Source organism: Apium graveolens, chromosome 2 (assembly GCF_009905375.1).
Source record: "Apium graveolens cultivar Ventura chromosome 2, ASM990537v1, whole genome shotgun sequence".
In the NCBI taxonomy this organism is placed as follows: domain Eukaryota; kingdom Viridiplantae; phylum Streptophyta; class Magnoliopsida; order Apiales; family Apiaceae; genus Apium; species Apium graveolens.
The window spans coordinates 313882348-313901484 of NC_133648.1; the positions used below are offsets into that span (position 1 = coordinate 313882348).

General features: G+C 33.7%; 2 protein-coding genes across 3 annotated transcripts; one reads left to right on the forward strand and one right to left on the reverse strand.

The window, feature by feature from the left end:
* The first annotated feature begins 5605 nt into the window (after positions 1-5605).
* On the forward strand, positions 5606-6085 carry LOC141703734 (uncharacterized). Its single transcript, XM_074507164.1, has one exon. The coding sequence runs from the start codon at positions 5606-5608 to the stop codon at positions 6083-6085; it is 480 nt and encodes a 159-aa protein (XP_074363265.1).
* A 9463-nt stretch (positions 6086-15548) lies between these two features.
* On the reverse strand, positions 15549-18816 carry LOC141706411 (uncharacterized). 2 transcript variants are annotated; one of them, XM_074509177.1, is made up of 7 exons: positions 18747-18816; positions 18582-18642; positions 18461-18487; positions 18294-18356; positions 16335-16413; positions 15925-15970; positions 15549-15844 (listed from the first exon to the last, which is right to left on the reverse strand). In XM_074509177.1, the coding sequence occupies exons 2-7, from the start codon at positions 18621-18623 to the stop codon at positions 15835-15837; spliced, it is 267 nt and encodes an 88-aa protein (XP_074365278.1). In that variant the 5' UTR covers positions 18624-18642; positions 18747-18816; the 3' UTR covers positions 15549-15834. The 2 variants fall into 2 exon arrangements, with proteins under 2 accessions (XP_074365278.1, XP_074365277.1); XM_074509176.1 differs by lacking the exon at positions 18747-18816 and having other exon boundaries at positions 18582-18732.
* Positions 18817-19137: the final 321 nt, after the last annotated feature.

Below are 19137 nucleotides of genomic sequence, written 5' to 3' on the forward strand. Positions count from 1 at the left end.
ACAATAAGAGAAAGTAATCTCGAACCACTCTGCACATTCCCTTCTGATCCTCTACTTTGGAACCATCATTGTTAATAAAAAATGAGACCTTATTAGCCTTCTTTCTTGCCGTAGCAGAAAAGTGGAAAAACTTTGCATTGTCATCGCCTTCCCTGAGCCAAAAAATCTTCGCTCTTTGTTTCCAGTAGGTCTCTTCCTGCATTAACAGTGAATTCAATTTATCTTTCTCATTGATGTATTCCTGAACACTCTCATGATCAGTGTAGTCAACCAGTTTGTCCAAATTCGCCTTGTGATGCTTTATTTTTTCTTTGAAATTATGAAAGAACGTCCTGCCCCAACGAGCCATAAAAGATGACACTTCCAGCAGTTTTGGTAGCAGATGAATAGGGGGAAGTATACTCCAGATATCAGACACCTCCTTGGTAAACTCGGGTTCTTTTAACCACATATTCTCGAAGCGAAATCTAAACGCTTTCTTTGACATGTTTACTTTGAATAAGTCCAACACCAAGGGTTCATGATCAGATACAGAAGTATGCACAATTTTTAAATCAAGCAAAGGAAATTTCTTCCACCAACTAGCAGAAGCAAAATCTATGTCCAACTTCTCTCTAACCCATGCTTCAGTACCACGGCTTCGCTCCCAGGTAAATTTACCTCCTCCTAGGGGTAACTCAAATAGATTACAGTCATGTATGGTCTTACTGAATCCATCAAAAAGATATTGAGGGTGTTGTGATCTACCTTTCTTATCCGCCACGTTCATGAGATCATTAAAATCTCCCCAGATACACCAGGGGAGCACGGAGATACTCGCCAACTTGCGAATTAATGCCCACGATTCTCTACGCCTTGTACGTTCAGGGTGTTCATAATAGCAGGAGAGACGCCAAGATTCAACATTATTCTCCAAGAACACACCATCGATATGGTGTTGTGAGTAACCTGGAATTTGGCACTATAAAGGTCCTTTCCAAAGTACTACAAGGCCACCACCTCTCCCAACTCTATCAATTGAGAAACAAAACTCAAAACCAAAACGGACCCTTAACTCTTCAATTTTGCTAGCAACATAAATTGTTTCAATTAAAAATACAAAACTGGGCTTATGCTCTTTGATTAGATCATAAAGAGCACGAACTGTCCGAGGGTTCCCAAGACCCCGGCAGTTCCAACTTAGGCAACTCATTGTTGCTGGCTAGCTTGCTGAGCAAGCTTAGCCAAATAAATCGAACTGGTCTCCACACAATCAGCTTTAGAAATAGTGGAGTCATTTGGTATTTTGACATCTGTACTAACTTGAACTGAACGCCCATGGGCCTCGCTACGTTGTCTTTTCCTTTCCTCCAGTCTAAGCCCATATAGTTCATCTGTATCCAGCCCATTAATTTCAAACTCATTTGAATTTAAAGTTCCCTCCTTTCCTCCCGAAATGTTAGCTCCATTTATAGACTTTCCTTCAATAACATAATAGTTTGTTTCTTATCTCTACAATCACGCTTATGCATCTCTATACGCATGGAATCAGGTGTTTGAAATCCCGAATTTTTCTCCTTATCCTTATCGCTTCCTTCATGTTTTCCCCAATCACCGTCGTCATCTCCCCTGAGCCACTTACTTCCGCCGCCGCCCACCACCCTTCGAGGCGGAGCTCTAAGCCACTGTCCCCATTCTTTACTCATAGGAACCTCATTTGCCTCTAGTTTTTTCTTGCAGAACCTCTCTGTATGAGACAGTAAACCACAAATAAAGCAAAAATCACCAAGCTTTTCATACTTGCAGTTAACCATCACTTCCGACTTATCTTTCTTAACAATATTTTTTCTCCTTTTTAGGGGTTTACGTACATCCAACCTGATTCGAAGCCTCGTGAATTCATGCCATATACTTGAATTATTCTTTGAATCATACTGCAAAAACGTACCCAAAAAAATACCAAGTTGTTTACCTACCACCTCGGTCATATATCCCACCGGCAGATCATAAATTTGTATCCAAAAGTCGACTTCAACGAGAGAAACCTTTGTAGGGTCCTCCCCTGTTTTGATAACGTTTAATACCAGAAGAACATTATCAAACGTCCATGGCCCATTATTCATCACCCAACTCATATCATTTTTATGGTAGAATTGGAACAGGAACAATCCTAGCCGTATATCCTTGATATTGATGCCCATGACAATCTTTTCCACAAGTCCGCTAGCTTCGTTCTCATAGCCCTGCCATTGATGTTTTTCTCCGTCAAGAACCGTCCTCCTAGGCATAACTCAAACCTATTTATCTCATCATCCACCCCATCATCAAAGATCAGCTCCTCATTTTCCTCATTAGCAATATCCAGATCAGCCATTGACATCTTAAAATCATCCATAATTGATATGGAGAAACAACCCTCTCACGATCTAGGAAAATAGAAGGGAGAGACAAATTACACAGCTCTCACATAAGGAGAGAAAAATAAGTTTTTAATTGACTTTTTTTCTTATCATTATATATTATAAATTTTAATTTTAATATATTATTGATATGATTCGAACCTCGTGTCCATTGTATAATAATTTTTCACATTATATATAACGGATCTCATCAGTTTGATCTGACGGCTCTAGATTGAGTAATTAAGTACCAACAATCAAAATTTTAATGTTTCTTATTTAATATAATAATATAAATAAGCTGTTCATCTCAATATAAAACTATCAAAATATTATTATTTATGCACCATATATGTAATTAACATGTTTTTAGTCTAATAACGAAGATTGAAGTCTACGAAGCAAGGACTGATAACTATCTTTCGACGAAATATATAATGGATTACAGATTCGATTTTCCCCTTTATAATATTTACTGTCCTTGTACTCATTTACATCAAAAAAATTATGCACAATAAACAAAAAGAGAAAAATACTATCATCAAATATGTATAATCGTTCAAAATTTAGATAGGCACGTTGAATACATATACGAGGGGTTTAATTAGCCATTTATCTTTAACTTTAAAAGTGAATTAGATTCTCCTTGCTACATATGTTTATAGTTATTTCCCTTCGTGATCAAATTAACTCAACTTAATTTTACTATAAATTAAATATCAATTTTTTATTATATTGAAAAATCGAAAAATACATGTTAAAGTAAATTATCAGTATTTTTTAATAGTATAATTTTTTTGAATATAAATTATATGAAATTTTCCGTTAAAATTGGGCTAATTTGATTAAAAAAAAAGTCAAACAGATATAAAATGGGACACCGGAAGCAGAAGACTTCATTAATCAATAGATAGAAAACTGATATGGCCGGGGAAAGTGGGTTAAGCTTTAAACTTGCTCGAGACATGTATCCCCGAACATAATTAATTTATGGAGTATCTAACATGTACACTAAACAAACGCTAAAACAAGTGAATTGATCTTGAAGCCACATATAAACCATCTTAGATACTAATTTAGTGTTAAACTAGAAATATTATTGTAATTGACAAACTAAACTTGTGGCGCCGCAGGTGTTCCAGTCATATCATACAAACTGCAAATTACGCTTGCTTGGCTTTATAAATATATTTCTGGCCTAGATAAGATTTGCTTTATAATTTGGAACATATGATTCCATTTTTGTACTAAGATTTAATATTAATTTTCTCTAAGTGGGATGTCCCCAACCCTGTTTTTAGCTTAACCAATTGATTAACGAGGGGGTCGCCCCCACTACTATATATTAACTGCTTTTGGGGCTGCTGTCACTTCTCATTCTGGTGTAGTAACGGGTCCCCGGAAATACGTGCTTTCATAAAATCAAATTTTACGTTTTTCTCATTATTAAATTTTTTTAAAATATATGAAAGTGTCCTCTCAAAATTCAAAAATATAAAGGCTTTTTCAAAATTTATCCGATATTCACCTAAAATAAAATTCCTGGATCCGGTCGGCTTCTCTATCATATATTTACTATGTGACGGTTGTGTTAGGATAAACGATTGGTAACAGCAGTTTATATAACCTGGCATTATACGTCAAAAGCTAGATGTTATACGTAAAAGGATAGATCCTTCGTGCATTCATATTCACATCAGAAATTTCATTGTACATTGATCATCACAGCAACATATATGTATTATGTATAGTTATAAAAACTAGGCATGTTATAGAAGAAAAGAACATAATTTGAGGTGGTAGGGACAAATTTTTCATGTCGTTTATATCAGCATGTATTTAACTTGTAAAGAAATGTTTTCTCTTTTGTAAAAGTATTTTTAAAATAAATAAAGAAAGCACCATTGTGATGTTGAAATCTAAAGGAACAACAGGAACTGTTGTGGAAAGCAAAGAATAAAAGGGAGAGAAAAAAGAGGTTAATTTGAGTTAAGGATATGTTCTATGCTTAAATGAAAAGATTACTTCTAGATAGCCTTAACCTTTATATAAGATCTGTTGATTGGAAAACCTGTACAATGCATATACTGTAGTTCGCCTTGTGTAAGTGCAAAGGAACCAAACAAATTCGATTCTTCTTTTTGATGTAAAAATCATATAATATGCAGGATATAGCTCGGAGAGGATGAACCGGTAACTGAACAAAAATCACAAAACAGTCGGGATTGAATTAAATTATAGTTAACTTTAAGAGGTTAGCGGGGAAGTAATACTAGGTACCTCAAATTCATTTTTCAGATTTTTTATCAAATAACGTGACATACAGATGGCGCGTTTTAATTTGAAAACGCATATATATGCATGCGTCGTCTATATCATTATTAGAAAACTTAGTAGTTCCACACTTGATACATCAGCATATAGGTAAGATTTTAGGAAATATTTGAAGTCTCATGCATTTTCCTAATAATTTTACTAGCTTTTAACTGAAAATCGTAAGAGTTCTGCCTAAATGAGCTTACCTTAGTTCCGCCTTTGCGCTCTAGTTGTGGAAATTTTAAAATAAGTAACTTACGATTTAAAATGAATAAGTGTCACATAAGTGATAAGTTGATAAATACTTATAAGTTGTATAAGTGTTTGAATAAACTTACTTATAAGTCAAATTTTTTTTACTTAAATGGATTAAAATAAATAATTATTAAATATAATTATCTTAATTCATGAATATTAAATTAAAAAATATTTTAAAATTTTATTTTAAATTCAAAATTTTAAAAAAAAATGAAAAAATTATAAATATGTTGGAAAAAAATACGTTACTTCTAACATTCAACTTATCTGTTTATAAGTTGTAAATTTAAGTTATAAATTGGGTCGACAAACACTCGTCAATAAGTTGTTGCAGGCTTGGCTCTATTTCCACATAATTACCTAAATATTAGGTACATTTAAACCTCTTTAAAGTAATACCCTTGGGACCGGGAAAAAATATTACTTTACCGAATTTATTACTTTATCGATATAATAATATTTTATTACTTTATCGATAAAGTAATATTTTATTACTTTACCGAATTTTTATGTTTACGTGGTACAGTATAATATATAATGTACGTATAAAAACTAGAATTAATCACATGCAATGTATTTGATCTAAAATTACTTTTATTATGATTACTTATATCCAAAAAGTTAATATCTTGAATGCTATTAGTTTTGCTAACATGGCTTGGAATATTGATGTGAAAACAACCACAATTGCAAATTGTTTTCGGCATTGCAAGATTCGTTCAGAAGAAAATGATGAACAAGAACTTGGAGAAATAAATGAAGGTGTCGAAGGATTAAATGAAGTTATCTCTAATTTACGATATAGGAATGTGATGGATGTCGAGCATCTCTTAAACTATCCAAACGAGAATGATGCGGTTATGGAATCACCTACGGATGAAGAAATCATTGAGTCGGTAATGAGCACTGATGAAGGGACTGATCCTGAACCCGACGATAGCAATGTCATCCCAAGCGTGTCATCAAAGGAAGCATTTCAAGCACTCACCACTTTGAACAATTACTTGTTACAACACGAGCAAAACATACCGGGAGTTATTTTTGTTTTACATAAAGTCAAGGACGAGATTAATTTTGACTTTGGTGGAAAGAAGAAACAAGCTACAATAGATTCATATTTTAATAAGAATTAAATTTTGTAATCATATACATTATACAGTATATATATATATATATATATATATATATATATATATATATATATATATATATATATAATTATGGAATTATTACTTTACATATTACTTGGGCCCTTAATGACTTTCGAATTTTTTATTATCTTATGCTTTTAGCGAGAATATTACTTTACAACATTGGCCCAAGTTGGGACCGATGAAAATTATTACTTAAGCGAGGTTATTACTTTATCGGATATTACTTAATCGAGGTTTAACTGTATTATATTATATACAGACTTTTAGTTAGTATTATTGAGGGCACTAACATATAGTAACATGACTAATTAATCCCTCAGTCAGTGTGTAAGTTATCTAGTGCAAAAATGCATTGTGCAGTTAAGAATTTGCACATCGATCATTAGAACTGAGGCATAATGAAGAAGAGGAAAAAACTGAAAAATGAGCTTGAGTGAACTATGTCAATTCATACATCACTATCTTGATTACCGCAATTTTTTGATATGTGATACATGCTTAAACTGGACTTCTGTATGAACCAAGTTTTAATATAATGCTTAAGATCAACTTGCTTATTCATGAATAGAACTCGAGCCAAAATATTATTGGTAGGACGCTGTGGCTGAACCAGAATTGAAAATTAACGGGGACTCGAATATTAAACAAGAACTATTTACGACAGTAATGGAAGTTGTAAACTCAAAAACTACACAATTAACCGGAGAGGTGATTCTTTTCATTTCATTCTCAAAAAATATATTTACATTCCCGATTGATGTGATCAAGTGTACCAAACAAATAAATCACCTAAAATGATCTGGTTTCACTGGAAATATTAATCAAAAAGATTGAAATGCCGATTATTCAAGTAGCTGTACGATCCGTGGCTTCATGGTTCACCATGTTAGTACTCATCTGTACCTGATCAGAAGAACTATCAGAAATCATCGAATCATCCTTTGATTTTTCCGACGATAATGTCCCGTCACTACTGCAACTACTGTTACTATCACTAGTTGTGCTTCCAAAAGACGAAGTTCTGCCGGTACTGGACTTGGGTGTGGCCAAATATGTTGGCTTTTCTTGTCCAGCCATTATTACTAGAAACTTTTCTTCGAAAACAGGAGCTGGTTTAACGTCCCCTGCATCATCACAGCCAGCCTCTAGGTCTCGTTCGGCTGCGCCTTCTTCGTTCTCGAGAGATCCGGAGAGCTTCCAGTAAGAGCAAGCTAGTATAAGGAGAGCAAAAGCAATTAGGCCTAACATGGCTGCTAACCCTCCAAACAAGTATGGTACTGGCGAGTGCCATGGTGATTTTTGTACTGGCATCGTTAAGGGTGCATTTGCCACTGCTGTCATCTTTGATTGTATAACTGGATTCTGAGAAGTTAACGAGAGAGGTAGAGCAAGAAATTTAGAAGGTGGATAAAGATGGCGAATCAAGTGAGGAATGTAGGCTGTTATTTATAGGAAAAAGAAAGAACATAACACTTAACACAAGTTACACAACTAATTAACTTAATTAGGGTGAGTGTGTTAACATATGTCGTCACATGCATGATGTGACAACTGACAACCCGGTTTAAATCCGAGCATTTTTCGAAATTCGGGTCAAGTCTTGATTTCGAGTACGAAATAAGCTGAACCTTACTGTCCCGAGTGCAACCAACTTGGGTTATAACAAACTCACCATAGATTCCCAAAAGATTATGATTTGTAGGTGCAAGTAACAGTAGTACTTTATCTTATAAACTAAACAGAAATCTCAAATCTCTTCGATACGAGACTGGGATGTTACACGTGAGAAATGGGATCCACGGGCAGCACTAATTTTATTTGGTTCCCGATCCACACCAAGCGTTTATTAATCGTAAATACCACGATTGATTATAAATACACTAGATTATAGTCCGTGCTACGCATACCGTAACAGATGAAAATCCACAGTTAAACGTATCATTTATGTTATAACAATTATTTGAGAGGAACCCTTACGACCATACCCAATGATATTGAATGATGAAATCCAATCTTAGTATACAGATGAAACGCACTAAGAAAAAGAAGCAAAAATAAGTTGAAACTGTTTGCGAGCATTATTGCAGTTATGATGTTTAAAGGAGAGAAATGGAAGTACAGTGGGACGCTTTTAAAACGTCACCGAGGTTTAAGGGATAGTGAATACAGTTCATTGTTTACATATGGACAAGTTGCGTGAAACAAAGCTAACAGGACAGGGGTGGGGTTAGAATCGGAACTAGACAATGTATGCTTTGCTTTTTCCAGAAAATGATAGTAGTACTAGCATGCTTATTGGATTAAAAGTAGTGATTTTGTTATGTTTCATCATTCAAATATGTAATATGTTTATAGTTTTGTTTGTGAAACATACATTCGTTCTAATAAACATGGTTTAGTGAAAGATGGATAAAAGCCAAATCAGAACCTTCATCAGATTTTCGTGTCACGAGTGTCGAATAGTATAAGATTTTGTTCGGATATTTCTCTAATATCTGAAAAAAATTGATTATTTAAGATGGTATCGAAGCTAGAAAAGAGGAGCAACGTAACTTATGTTTTTGCTTGAATAAGGCCAATACGTTGGTTTGTAAACTCTGTAAATATAACTCCCATAGACTTGCTCAATGTTGACGTAGAGCAAGGCTACTATCGCCAGAATCTAGTTCATTTATATATAAAAGCTATCAATCTTAACAAAAAAATGTTAGCTTGCGAGTTGACGTCGGAAACAGACTATGAGGCCACTTGGATAACAAATGAATGAAACATTTGTTACAAGAGAACGGTTTTAAACCGATGGTCATGTACGATTCATCGTGATCCTAAGTCAAACTATTGACCTCTCTTAAAGAAATCAAGTTCTCGCACACTCTATCATCTTGATAATTATGAGCTGTCTTATTCGCTTATTTTTTAACAAAATCATCACTTTGTTAAATTAGAAATATTTGATTGTACAATTAAACTTCGATTAAATAATAATCTCGCTAAAATAATATTTTTCTCCGGTTCTAACATAATGGACACTGTGTATTTTTACTTCCGATAAACTAATAAACTCGTTAAAATAATTTTTTTTTTTGTCCCGACCCTATCACTTTATGAAAGTTTAATTGTAAAAATATATATTGCAGAAAGAAACTTTTTTCATATAATTAATCACACACTCCGGGAATGGAACTCGTAATTTTCCGGAGAATGACACGAGTTCAATCACTGAATCAACATTTTGTTGACCGCGAAATAAAGTTTAGAGCTCAAAGTTTGACTGAAAAAGTGAAAATCAAACGGTTTCAACTGGACCACTGCCATCTTGCAAACATCACCGCTCAACGTACACGCCAAGGACAATCTTAGTACATCCCCTTCCCACTCCCATATCATTAACAACTACTACCACATTTATTATTTTATTTAAAATCTCGTAAAATGTTCGAATCTACCAATATTACTCTAATTGCATTCATCATCTGAGCCAATACCGTACAGTTTACAATTTTAGACGCAACTTTTAACACCACATAAAATTAAACAATTAAGTGTGACCAAATCCCACTAACTATAATTTATCATTTTTGAGCATATATGCTAATAACAATGCTAATCTTCTTTTTGATTTTATCAATCACTGCCTATCCATTTGTTTCTGTATGGTAATTGACTTTTAATAACATGTTAGCAACGCTAACAACAACTAAGAAACACATGTAAATTCAACTTCAAGGCATCAGATAAGTAGATTAGGAATCAGGATCATACATGCCCTCCGATGTCCCTTAATATGTACTTTCTTTTATTTTCTTATTTTTTTGATCCGTTTTTTACATTTCACGTGATCAAATAACTGATACGGGACAGAATTATTTAACAACTAACCAATTAGAAAAAAAGAGATATATTAGGGAAAATGGGAGGGGATAGAATACGCGGACTGGTAAATTAGAAGCGATCTTATGTGTCACATTAGTAAAGTAATAAATTGTTAAACTTGTGGCTCCGCAGTTGTATTAGTCATATCATACAAGATTAGAAACCTCGAATATATGGTTCCTCAAATGTGGTTTCATAAATAGATTCTGCACCTACATAAAATTAAGATTTGAGATCAATAAACACAATCTTTGTGGAAATCTACTAGGAACACATATATGCATATAATAACATCACAAGCAAGTACTAAGATTTTATAATAATTTTCTCTGAAGTGGGATGTCCACAGCTCTGTTTGTTTTCTTATAGCTTAGCAAATTGATTAACAAGAGGGCTGCCACCACTACTTGCTGCTTTTGTGGTTGCTGTCATTTCTCAAACAACTTTTCATTTTTTAAATCATCATTGTGAATCTACTGATTATTGAAGTTACAGAGTAAGGATAGGGATTGGATCAAAGTTATGATTGCTAATTTGTGTTAATATCATATAATAGTGAAGATATTATGTAATCAGGTGGATTAAGTAATTCTATGTTCTGTAATAAGGGTCCCTGAATGGTGCCATTTGAGGTGGTAGGGCTGGCTTAACCAATAGCTACATGTAAGACGTTCTCAACGTTTTGAATGAACGATTGTTGCAACATATTCAACTCCCTTAATTTTCGCTGAACTAAAATATACTAAAATTCCTAATAACTATATTCTCACAAAAAACACTATCTTACTTTACACGCGATAAGGTTTTCTGCAACAAATACTTGCCAGAAAGCGAACTTGTATAAAATTATGTAAGTATTGCATCTAACTTAACTGCAAGGCAATATCTTTCTTTTTGCAAAGTATTTTATATAAAGAAAGCACCAGGGGATGTTGGAATCTAAAGAAACAGCAAAGGACAATCAACGAAAGCAAAGAATAAGAGAGAAAAAGGAGATTGGAGTTCAAGATAAGTTTGTTCTAAGCTTAGACATGAGTTTAAGATATGTTCTATGCTTAGCCATTAATTACTTCTAGGCTCTAGCCTATTAGCTAGCCTTAATCCTTTTAGGATATTAGTACAGTAATAACATTGCTATAGTATTACACTAATCCAAAGTGATAATCATAAGATACATAACTAGAAGTAAACAAACAGGGAGAAAGCAAAGCAACTGGGATCCATATTTCGCAGTGGTTGGTTCATGGTTGAGCAGGTAAACTTACTTAATTTCTAATAATTAACTGGCTTTATGAACTGGATATAGTCATTAGCATCCATTACAGTACTAGCAAGTATTGCTGATGGCAACATGTAACTAACCACAGTCGACGTGTGATGATCTGATAAAAATTCATAAAACTAACGATTTCCAAATATCATAAGACTAACGACTATATATCAGATATTAGAACCCTGATATATAATGATATTATAAAAGGTAGTAATTATAATTATTAGTTAGAAGACTAGCGATTTCCAAATATCATAAGACTAACGACTATGGCAGTAGTCATGGTGGGGTTGTGAAAGGGACGATACAATAATTAGCCTTAAGGTGTTTGATGACGAAAATTACAATGATGGAGAAGTATTGGACGGGAAATACGTTCCAAGTGTTAATAATTCCTCAATATATGATTATCTGGGTGAATGGCTTTAATAGTTTGATGTAATATGTAAGCGCAAAAAATTTATAATTTTGTTAGTACAAATGTCGTAATTAGGACTATCAGATATCAAAATCAATAAGATCTGTTCAGATTTTTCTACAAGATCACACAAGACATCCTGATATAAAACCCCATTTGGAGTCGAATTCAACATCAATATCACGGACCAGCACCCACCATTGAATGAAAAACGACCATGAAAGACCTATGAACCGCAGCTTACGACACCGCCCGAGAAACTACCACACTAATTTCATTGCTCGAAAGGAAGCTTCAACCACAACTAACTTTTGAACGGGGAGGATTGTGTAGCAATTTCGTGTCTATTTCTATTTCTTTATTCTAACAATCGAAAACTAGATAGGGAAAGGTATGATGATTGATGTCATGAGTGAAAATTAGTGTCAATGATCTGTCAAACTTTATTCTGTTTCTTCGTGTTGTCTTCTGTGTTGCTGTTTGTTCAAGAGCTAGCAAGCAGCCAATGACGATATTAAGATTATTGATATTGTCGCACTATAATCCAAGTTGGGTGTGAAAACATAGACTATATATTCCTAAGGATATTATCTCCTTGGTTTGCAGCATCTATTTGCATCATTATGTCTGCCTTTCCCTACTTACATGCGTACATAACTCTCCACTAACTAAAGATATGATGTGAGCTGTGGAGCCTCTCTATCTTTCTCTGTAGCCCATCTGCTGCTAGTTTTTACAGCTTAAAGTATCGGAATATATATTAATTCCTATATCACTCTCGTACATGGTATAGCGGTGATAGGAAATGAGAAATTAATGGCCGTAAAGAGCGGAATTTGAAGAATGATTAGCTGGAAAATTCTGAGCTATCACATTCAGTTTTGGTAGTTTCTGAGACCTATCGGTAGTCATATCAAACAAACCCGCAGTATGACAGCTTGCTAGGGGATGGGCTGGCTAACTTATACTCTTGGCTTCTTCAAAATTATCCATAAGCTCAACAAATAAATAAGAAACGAATACATGACATAAGGTCACCGACACGGGCATGAATTGAAGACATAGGTATCGGAGAAAAAAGGTCTCTTTAGCCCCTACTGATCCTAGCTCAGGGATTCTACAGTAGAAGACCAAAAATCTGCTCAAGTGTTGATCATACAAATGAATGTCTCCGCTGAATGTACAAAACCAGCCTCAATTTGGTTTATTGATGAAATAATGGCAGTTATCACTATGTAGATATGCTGAATTCATCAAGTTCTCATTACATACGTACTATTTATAGCTTTTGACAATTTTACAATCAATACATTCCACTGATTCTACATACTGGGTGATATTTGGAATACACCAGAGGAATACTCGGAAGATAGGAAGGAGATGGCAGTTCCACAATATATTGCCACTGCAGTAATTCAAGAATTCGGCTTATAAAGTCTGCTATATCTTAAATGGTGTATGAAATACTTTATAATAAAATGCTAATAACTATAAAAAATTATAATTATCTCTGTTAAATACTTAATATAATTTAAATAAAATATTAGGTAAATTCAAATTCTACTTGGTAGTTCATATTATGCAGGTACTACAAAACCAATATCCAGCTAACAGTCATCCCATACACATGATGTATGTGCAAATTCGTATTTGTTACGCACAAGCCATCAGGTATGTGCATAATTTGCATTTGTCTCAGCATAAGGTTTGCAGACAAATAAAATTATTAAATTTTTACCGCACAGATGGTATTCCAACTTGTTTTGCTCCAAATACAGTTACTGTAGTTGTTGGAGCCAGCATAGACTCACTACGAAGAAAAAATAAATATCTTTGAACTCCCCACAAAGAAAAATAGCACACAGATTTTTAAGTAGACTCGTTACTCTCTCAAATCAAGGAGACGTTTTAGGTCGTCTCCCAGATTTAGCAAAAACAGGTATGCAAGGGAAAAGCCGAACATAATAAGATTCCTAAAAGAACAAACCAACGCAATTGTATAATTTGCTCCGCACACCAGAAATTTTCATATTTATTTATTCTGCTACAAGCTTAAAGGCTCATTTGTTAACAAGGAAATGGAAGAAGATGTGCTGCACGACTCACTTTTTTATGGTTAAGATTGTTTGGCAATTACTTTCTTTTATCTGAACGATATCAAAAGTCATTGCACGAGTCACTATATAAAATGCAGCATGTGTCGTTCAGCTGAAAAAGCTGATTAGGGTTTGTGACGATAACACTAACATATCATTTCTTTATAAAATTTATTAAAAGCCATGTAATTAATTTTTCTTTTACGTCTAATTGCATAGAGTTAGAAATATTTGTATTTTTGCAAAAATAGGGTGAAACCGAAATAAACTAGATATGTAAGTAGTTTAATATATAAATTATGTAGAGCTATAACAATGAATTAAATATTAAAAAGTTTAAAATTTTATCATTCAGATAATTTTATATTTTATTTAACAAATGACATTATTCATCCTTTTTCAAATTTTTCACATATTCAGAATTTTAATTTTAACCGTTCAGAAAATATTATTCAGACTTAACAAATGAGCCCTAAGTAATTGCTTAATCATTCTGCTAAAGCTCAAGTAATTGCTTTGATTCACCATGACACATAGTTTTCATGTAGCCTCAACTAAATTTTGTAGTCACATAATTAACAGATTCTAGAGAAGATAATCTTTTTATAACCATGTGATATTATATGGGACATATAAAAGTAAGCTAAAAAGTCAATGCAACAATTACTTTCAAATATATTAAAAAGGAAGCAACAAAATGAATCTTTGCATGTCCATGGAAAAACTCTGTATCCTATATACTTGCAAAGAACCCCAGAGCGAGTATTAAGGGAGCAAGAGTTTACTTGTAAAACATACGAGTATTTTAGTTGACTGAAAGCTGAAGGATGAGACATACCACAGCCTCGTTTTCCAATATAACTGAAGGAACAGGGCAATCCAGAAGAAGGATATATATTTGAGTTATTTAATCTCAGTCAAAGTATGTGGTGAGGCCGTGAGGGGTAGAGTTAAGTAGGCCGTGAAAAATTAGTGACAATTTGCTTTCCAGAGACATGATAAACTCTTGCGCTTCTTTTCCCTTGCACCACTATAAACATGTATTCGGTGGGTATGACACAGACTAGGTGGAAACAAAACCTCAACGGACCTGAGGATTGTTAGTTTCAGATTATCTACTTTGCTTCTATTTCCTACATTTGCAACATATATATACATATGCTGCATATGCATAAACATCATCTGATTTAAAACCCAGCCGTCATAGTAAACCTTAGTGCCAGGAGCAATTAGCCCACCCAGGCCTGAACAACATTATTATTTATTTATTCATTTAATCATTTATTCTTAAAGGTCAATCACATAAATATAAATACATGCTCACCATGCCCCCACTGGCCTATTATTACCAATATGAGGGCGGTAATGTGGTATTGCAGAACCTGAACGGCATTACCAACAGCCCCAAGTTCATATAATAAGGGAAAGAACATGAGAGAAAGATAAAGGAAATAAGCTGAACATCATTCTCTTGTATGTGGTATTTTTGAGGGAAGAGAAAAGTTGGGACGAGTAATAACAATTTGTTTATCTGCCTAAGACCTAAATGATCTAGTTGCTTAGCATATACTGAATTTCTTTTTCCCCTATAACCAATTAGCAGGACGTGGTAAGGCATGTGCATGACAAATATTTAAAAGCAGTCATTCACATTCCAACTAGAATGTAATTCAGGGGTTATATTCCAATCATGATTACTTCATGATTGCTTGTTTTATCATATCAATCTTCTTGCATGCCAAAAAAATCCTAGAAAAAGAATTTAGGTAAAAAAGGCACAACTATCATGAAAATCCAGGGCAACCCTTTTAAGTTCCAGTAGATCATTAATTTTTCACAATATCTCAAGGGTAGTGCACATATATGCCAAAGGGATAAAACGGGAGGAAAGAAGGACAGAAAGGTAATATATCATTAACATACAAGGCCAATAACCCCTCATGTTTCTACCTCATGTACGAAAAATCTGGATGACGAAAACAAATAAGCTACGGACGACGACAACCGTTCATACAGGCGAAACATCTTCTCACTTTGATGACAAAGTAGAAGAATCTTTCAAAAGATATCATTTACCCCTGTAATGTACAAATGATAAATTTTAGTATCAGTAACATTATAAGATTTAGTCAGTAGTAGGGGAAAAAAGACTACTCACGTGTTCATCATCAATGTGATGTTGTCTCCTTTAAGCAGTATCCTCCCTGCATAAAAGTGCAAAGAATGCTATGAGCGCATGTAAATATATGCATACTAAGGCAGAGCCCATCTTCCAGAAAGAAAAACTCTTACTAAATCGATTCAAGTTATTATTAGACAATCGTATTTATCCATACTCTGACAAAAGCATGCTTTTTGCAGATTTTCATATATATAGAATAACTTAATACTTTCATATATTCAAGGCAATACTAGCTTTCAAACCTAAGAAGTTGTAGAATTTTCTGACAAACATTTCTGACAATATTTTTTGCTCAAAACTACTCCCCCATGGCAAAAGGAGCCAACATAAACCAGACGTGTAAATTTTGACAAATACCAAAACTTCAGAAATATAACGAGGCATACCAAGTGGTTTTCTGCTTTTCTTCTTGATACTTACTTCTTCAGCATCATCCAGAACTAAATTCATGTACTCGTCAAAGCCCTACAATTCCCAACATCAAAAATACGTACAAATAATATTAAAATCACGAAGTTTACTTCTATACAGACCCATACTAAACTAAACAGATAATCATCTACAAGAATAGGTCTTTTGTCTACAAGTTTAGCATGTCTTCTAAACAAATTGGTGTACAATACATTACTTTATCATAGCACATTAATTTCCACTCTGCAAGTATATCATGTAATCACTAATCAGTAATCACATAGACAGAGTTTTTCAGTTTGGAAAAAAAATTAAGGATCAAATTATAGATTCACTCAATACGGTTGATCATTTGCATTTTAGTTGTGTAGCATGATGTTGCAGTTTTATCTTTGACATATGAGGTGTAAATATTTATGTGCGAATTATTTTCTAACTTGGTATCATGTAAACAGTTTAAATATGATTTCGAAATGGCTGAGAAGCGTCTAAAGTATGTGTACAACTGAGAGATGAGCCTTCTCAGCTCTAATCATGCCAAGAGATGTCATGTTGACTCTTTTTTCAATGCAATGAGGAGCACCGCCATTTTCATCAATTTTTGATCCTCTACTGAATTACTAGTTTACTACTAAATATTACACTACAACTAGGTAAGGAGAAACTGACAAATATAGGCTCATATTAACCCAATACATCTCTACACTGCCGAGGACAGTCAATCATGCTTCCGAATAATTTTAGGGAATGACACTTCTTTCTTTGCTTTTATCAGAATGGTAAACATGTTATGCAAATGGAAAAGGGCACAAGAGTAAAGAAGAGGTCATATATTCTGAAAACCTAAATCAAAGAGCCTATACTTGGTCCTGAGATCAACAATGGCACTGTTTACATAACACAATAAACTGATGATCTAAATACAATTACATCATCACATAAAAGGAGGAATGACTGTCACAACACACATACAAGAGGAAAAAAACAAAATAATTTGTGTTGGAACTGTAAATGAGTCGGGACACTCTCAGCTTGAGTAAAGATCGTTCGAACTCGGCTTGGTCCGTCCTACAAAGGTTCTTTTCATAAATGAGCTAAACTTGATTATTGTACACAGTTTGTGAACAGACACGGTAAGGAGGCTCGGGAATAAGTTCAATAAATGGTGCCCATGAACCACTTCAACAATAGGCTCGTGAACATTGCACATGAACAAACTCAAAAGCAAGCTCATGGCTATGCTACTAAATACAGGTTCGCATAATAATAATTGAGTAAAATATATTTATTAATCTAAAATTTTACATTGTAAAATATATGTAATATAAAATTTAAGTTGTAATGTAGTATAATATTAGAAATTATACTTGTGTAAATTGTTTTCAATTTTAATTTTTTTTTCACATAATTTCCTATAGGAGTGCAAAAATATGTGGAAAATAGTGAGTAATGTTCATAAACACAAGGTCATAAACAAGCTCACGAACTGTTTTACATATACAATATTTTTTCCCTAAATGAACGGACTTGTACAAGATTTTTGGTTCGATCCAAGTACGAGCTCTAGTTCAATAATTAATATACCAAGTCGAACCTGAGCACTTGAGAGTTATGCTCATTAAGAGCCCTAGAAGTAACCGTAAGATTTCAGACTTTGACCGTAAGAAGCCATAGCTATAATCATGCTCAAAATTTACTGTGTTATTACCTAGATCCTTATACATATAAAAAAAACATTAATTAACGGTAGATACAAAAAAAAATTGAATTATCTTCTCTCTACTTACCCTAGCTAAAGCATAAAGGCATACTCATGTTCATTTAAACAACAAGCTATCATATAGCGCACATCTTCAATTCACAATGACACATCAATAAGCATACTCGTCTCCTAATTAAAACTACGAGAAAATAAAAAACAAGCAAAAACTTACGATAATTCGGCCTTCAATCCTCAAATCCTTCTGCTCAAAAAGCCATATCTGAATGCGCGCTTTCTACACACACATACATATCAAAAATCAATAATCATTATCACTCGTAAAACGATAAATCGACAAATTCAATTTAAAGAAAGTGCGAGAGGCTAGTAGAGACTTACGCTTTGAAGAAACCTAAAAATCAGATTCTGAAATAAATAAAACAACCAAACAGAAACAATATTGTTAATAAAATTAGTAAAAATCGATAAAAATAGAAAAATTAGGGTTTAAGAAGTGTACAATAGGCTGGGTCATAATCCTCTGGACTTTAGTGCTCGCCATGGCTGTAAAATTGGTAGATCTGCAAAATTTCAAAGTGAAATTGAGGCGGATTGTTAAGCGCAAGCTTAAATTTGTTAACCAATTGATAGCGAGAGCTTGTATTTAAACCCTAACAAAACTAACCGTTTCAGAGTTTGTTGGGCCGAGGCGCAGAGAGAGAGACTGGTCTATTCGGCTTTATTTCTACTATTTCATCTCTATTTAAGAAATTAAAATTAATTTTGATACATAAATAAATTACTGAATTAAGAATATATTAAAATAATAATAAACTTAATATCTTTTATTAATTAAAATTATTGGCTCAAAAATATTTTAAATCAAAAGGAAAGTTCTATTAAGACCACTTTTTCATCGGAGACTTTGGAGACCACATATGTTCTGCAATCAAAACACTTTAAAATAAACTCCCTCTGTCCCAACCATTTCTTTACATTTTCCTTTTTGAGATGTCTCATCCAATTCTTTACATTTCAAAACCTACCAAAAATAGTCAATGGGTCCCACCACTTTC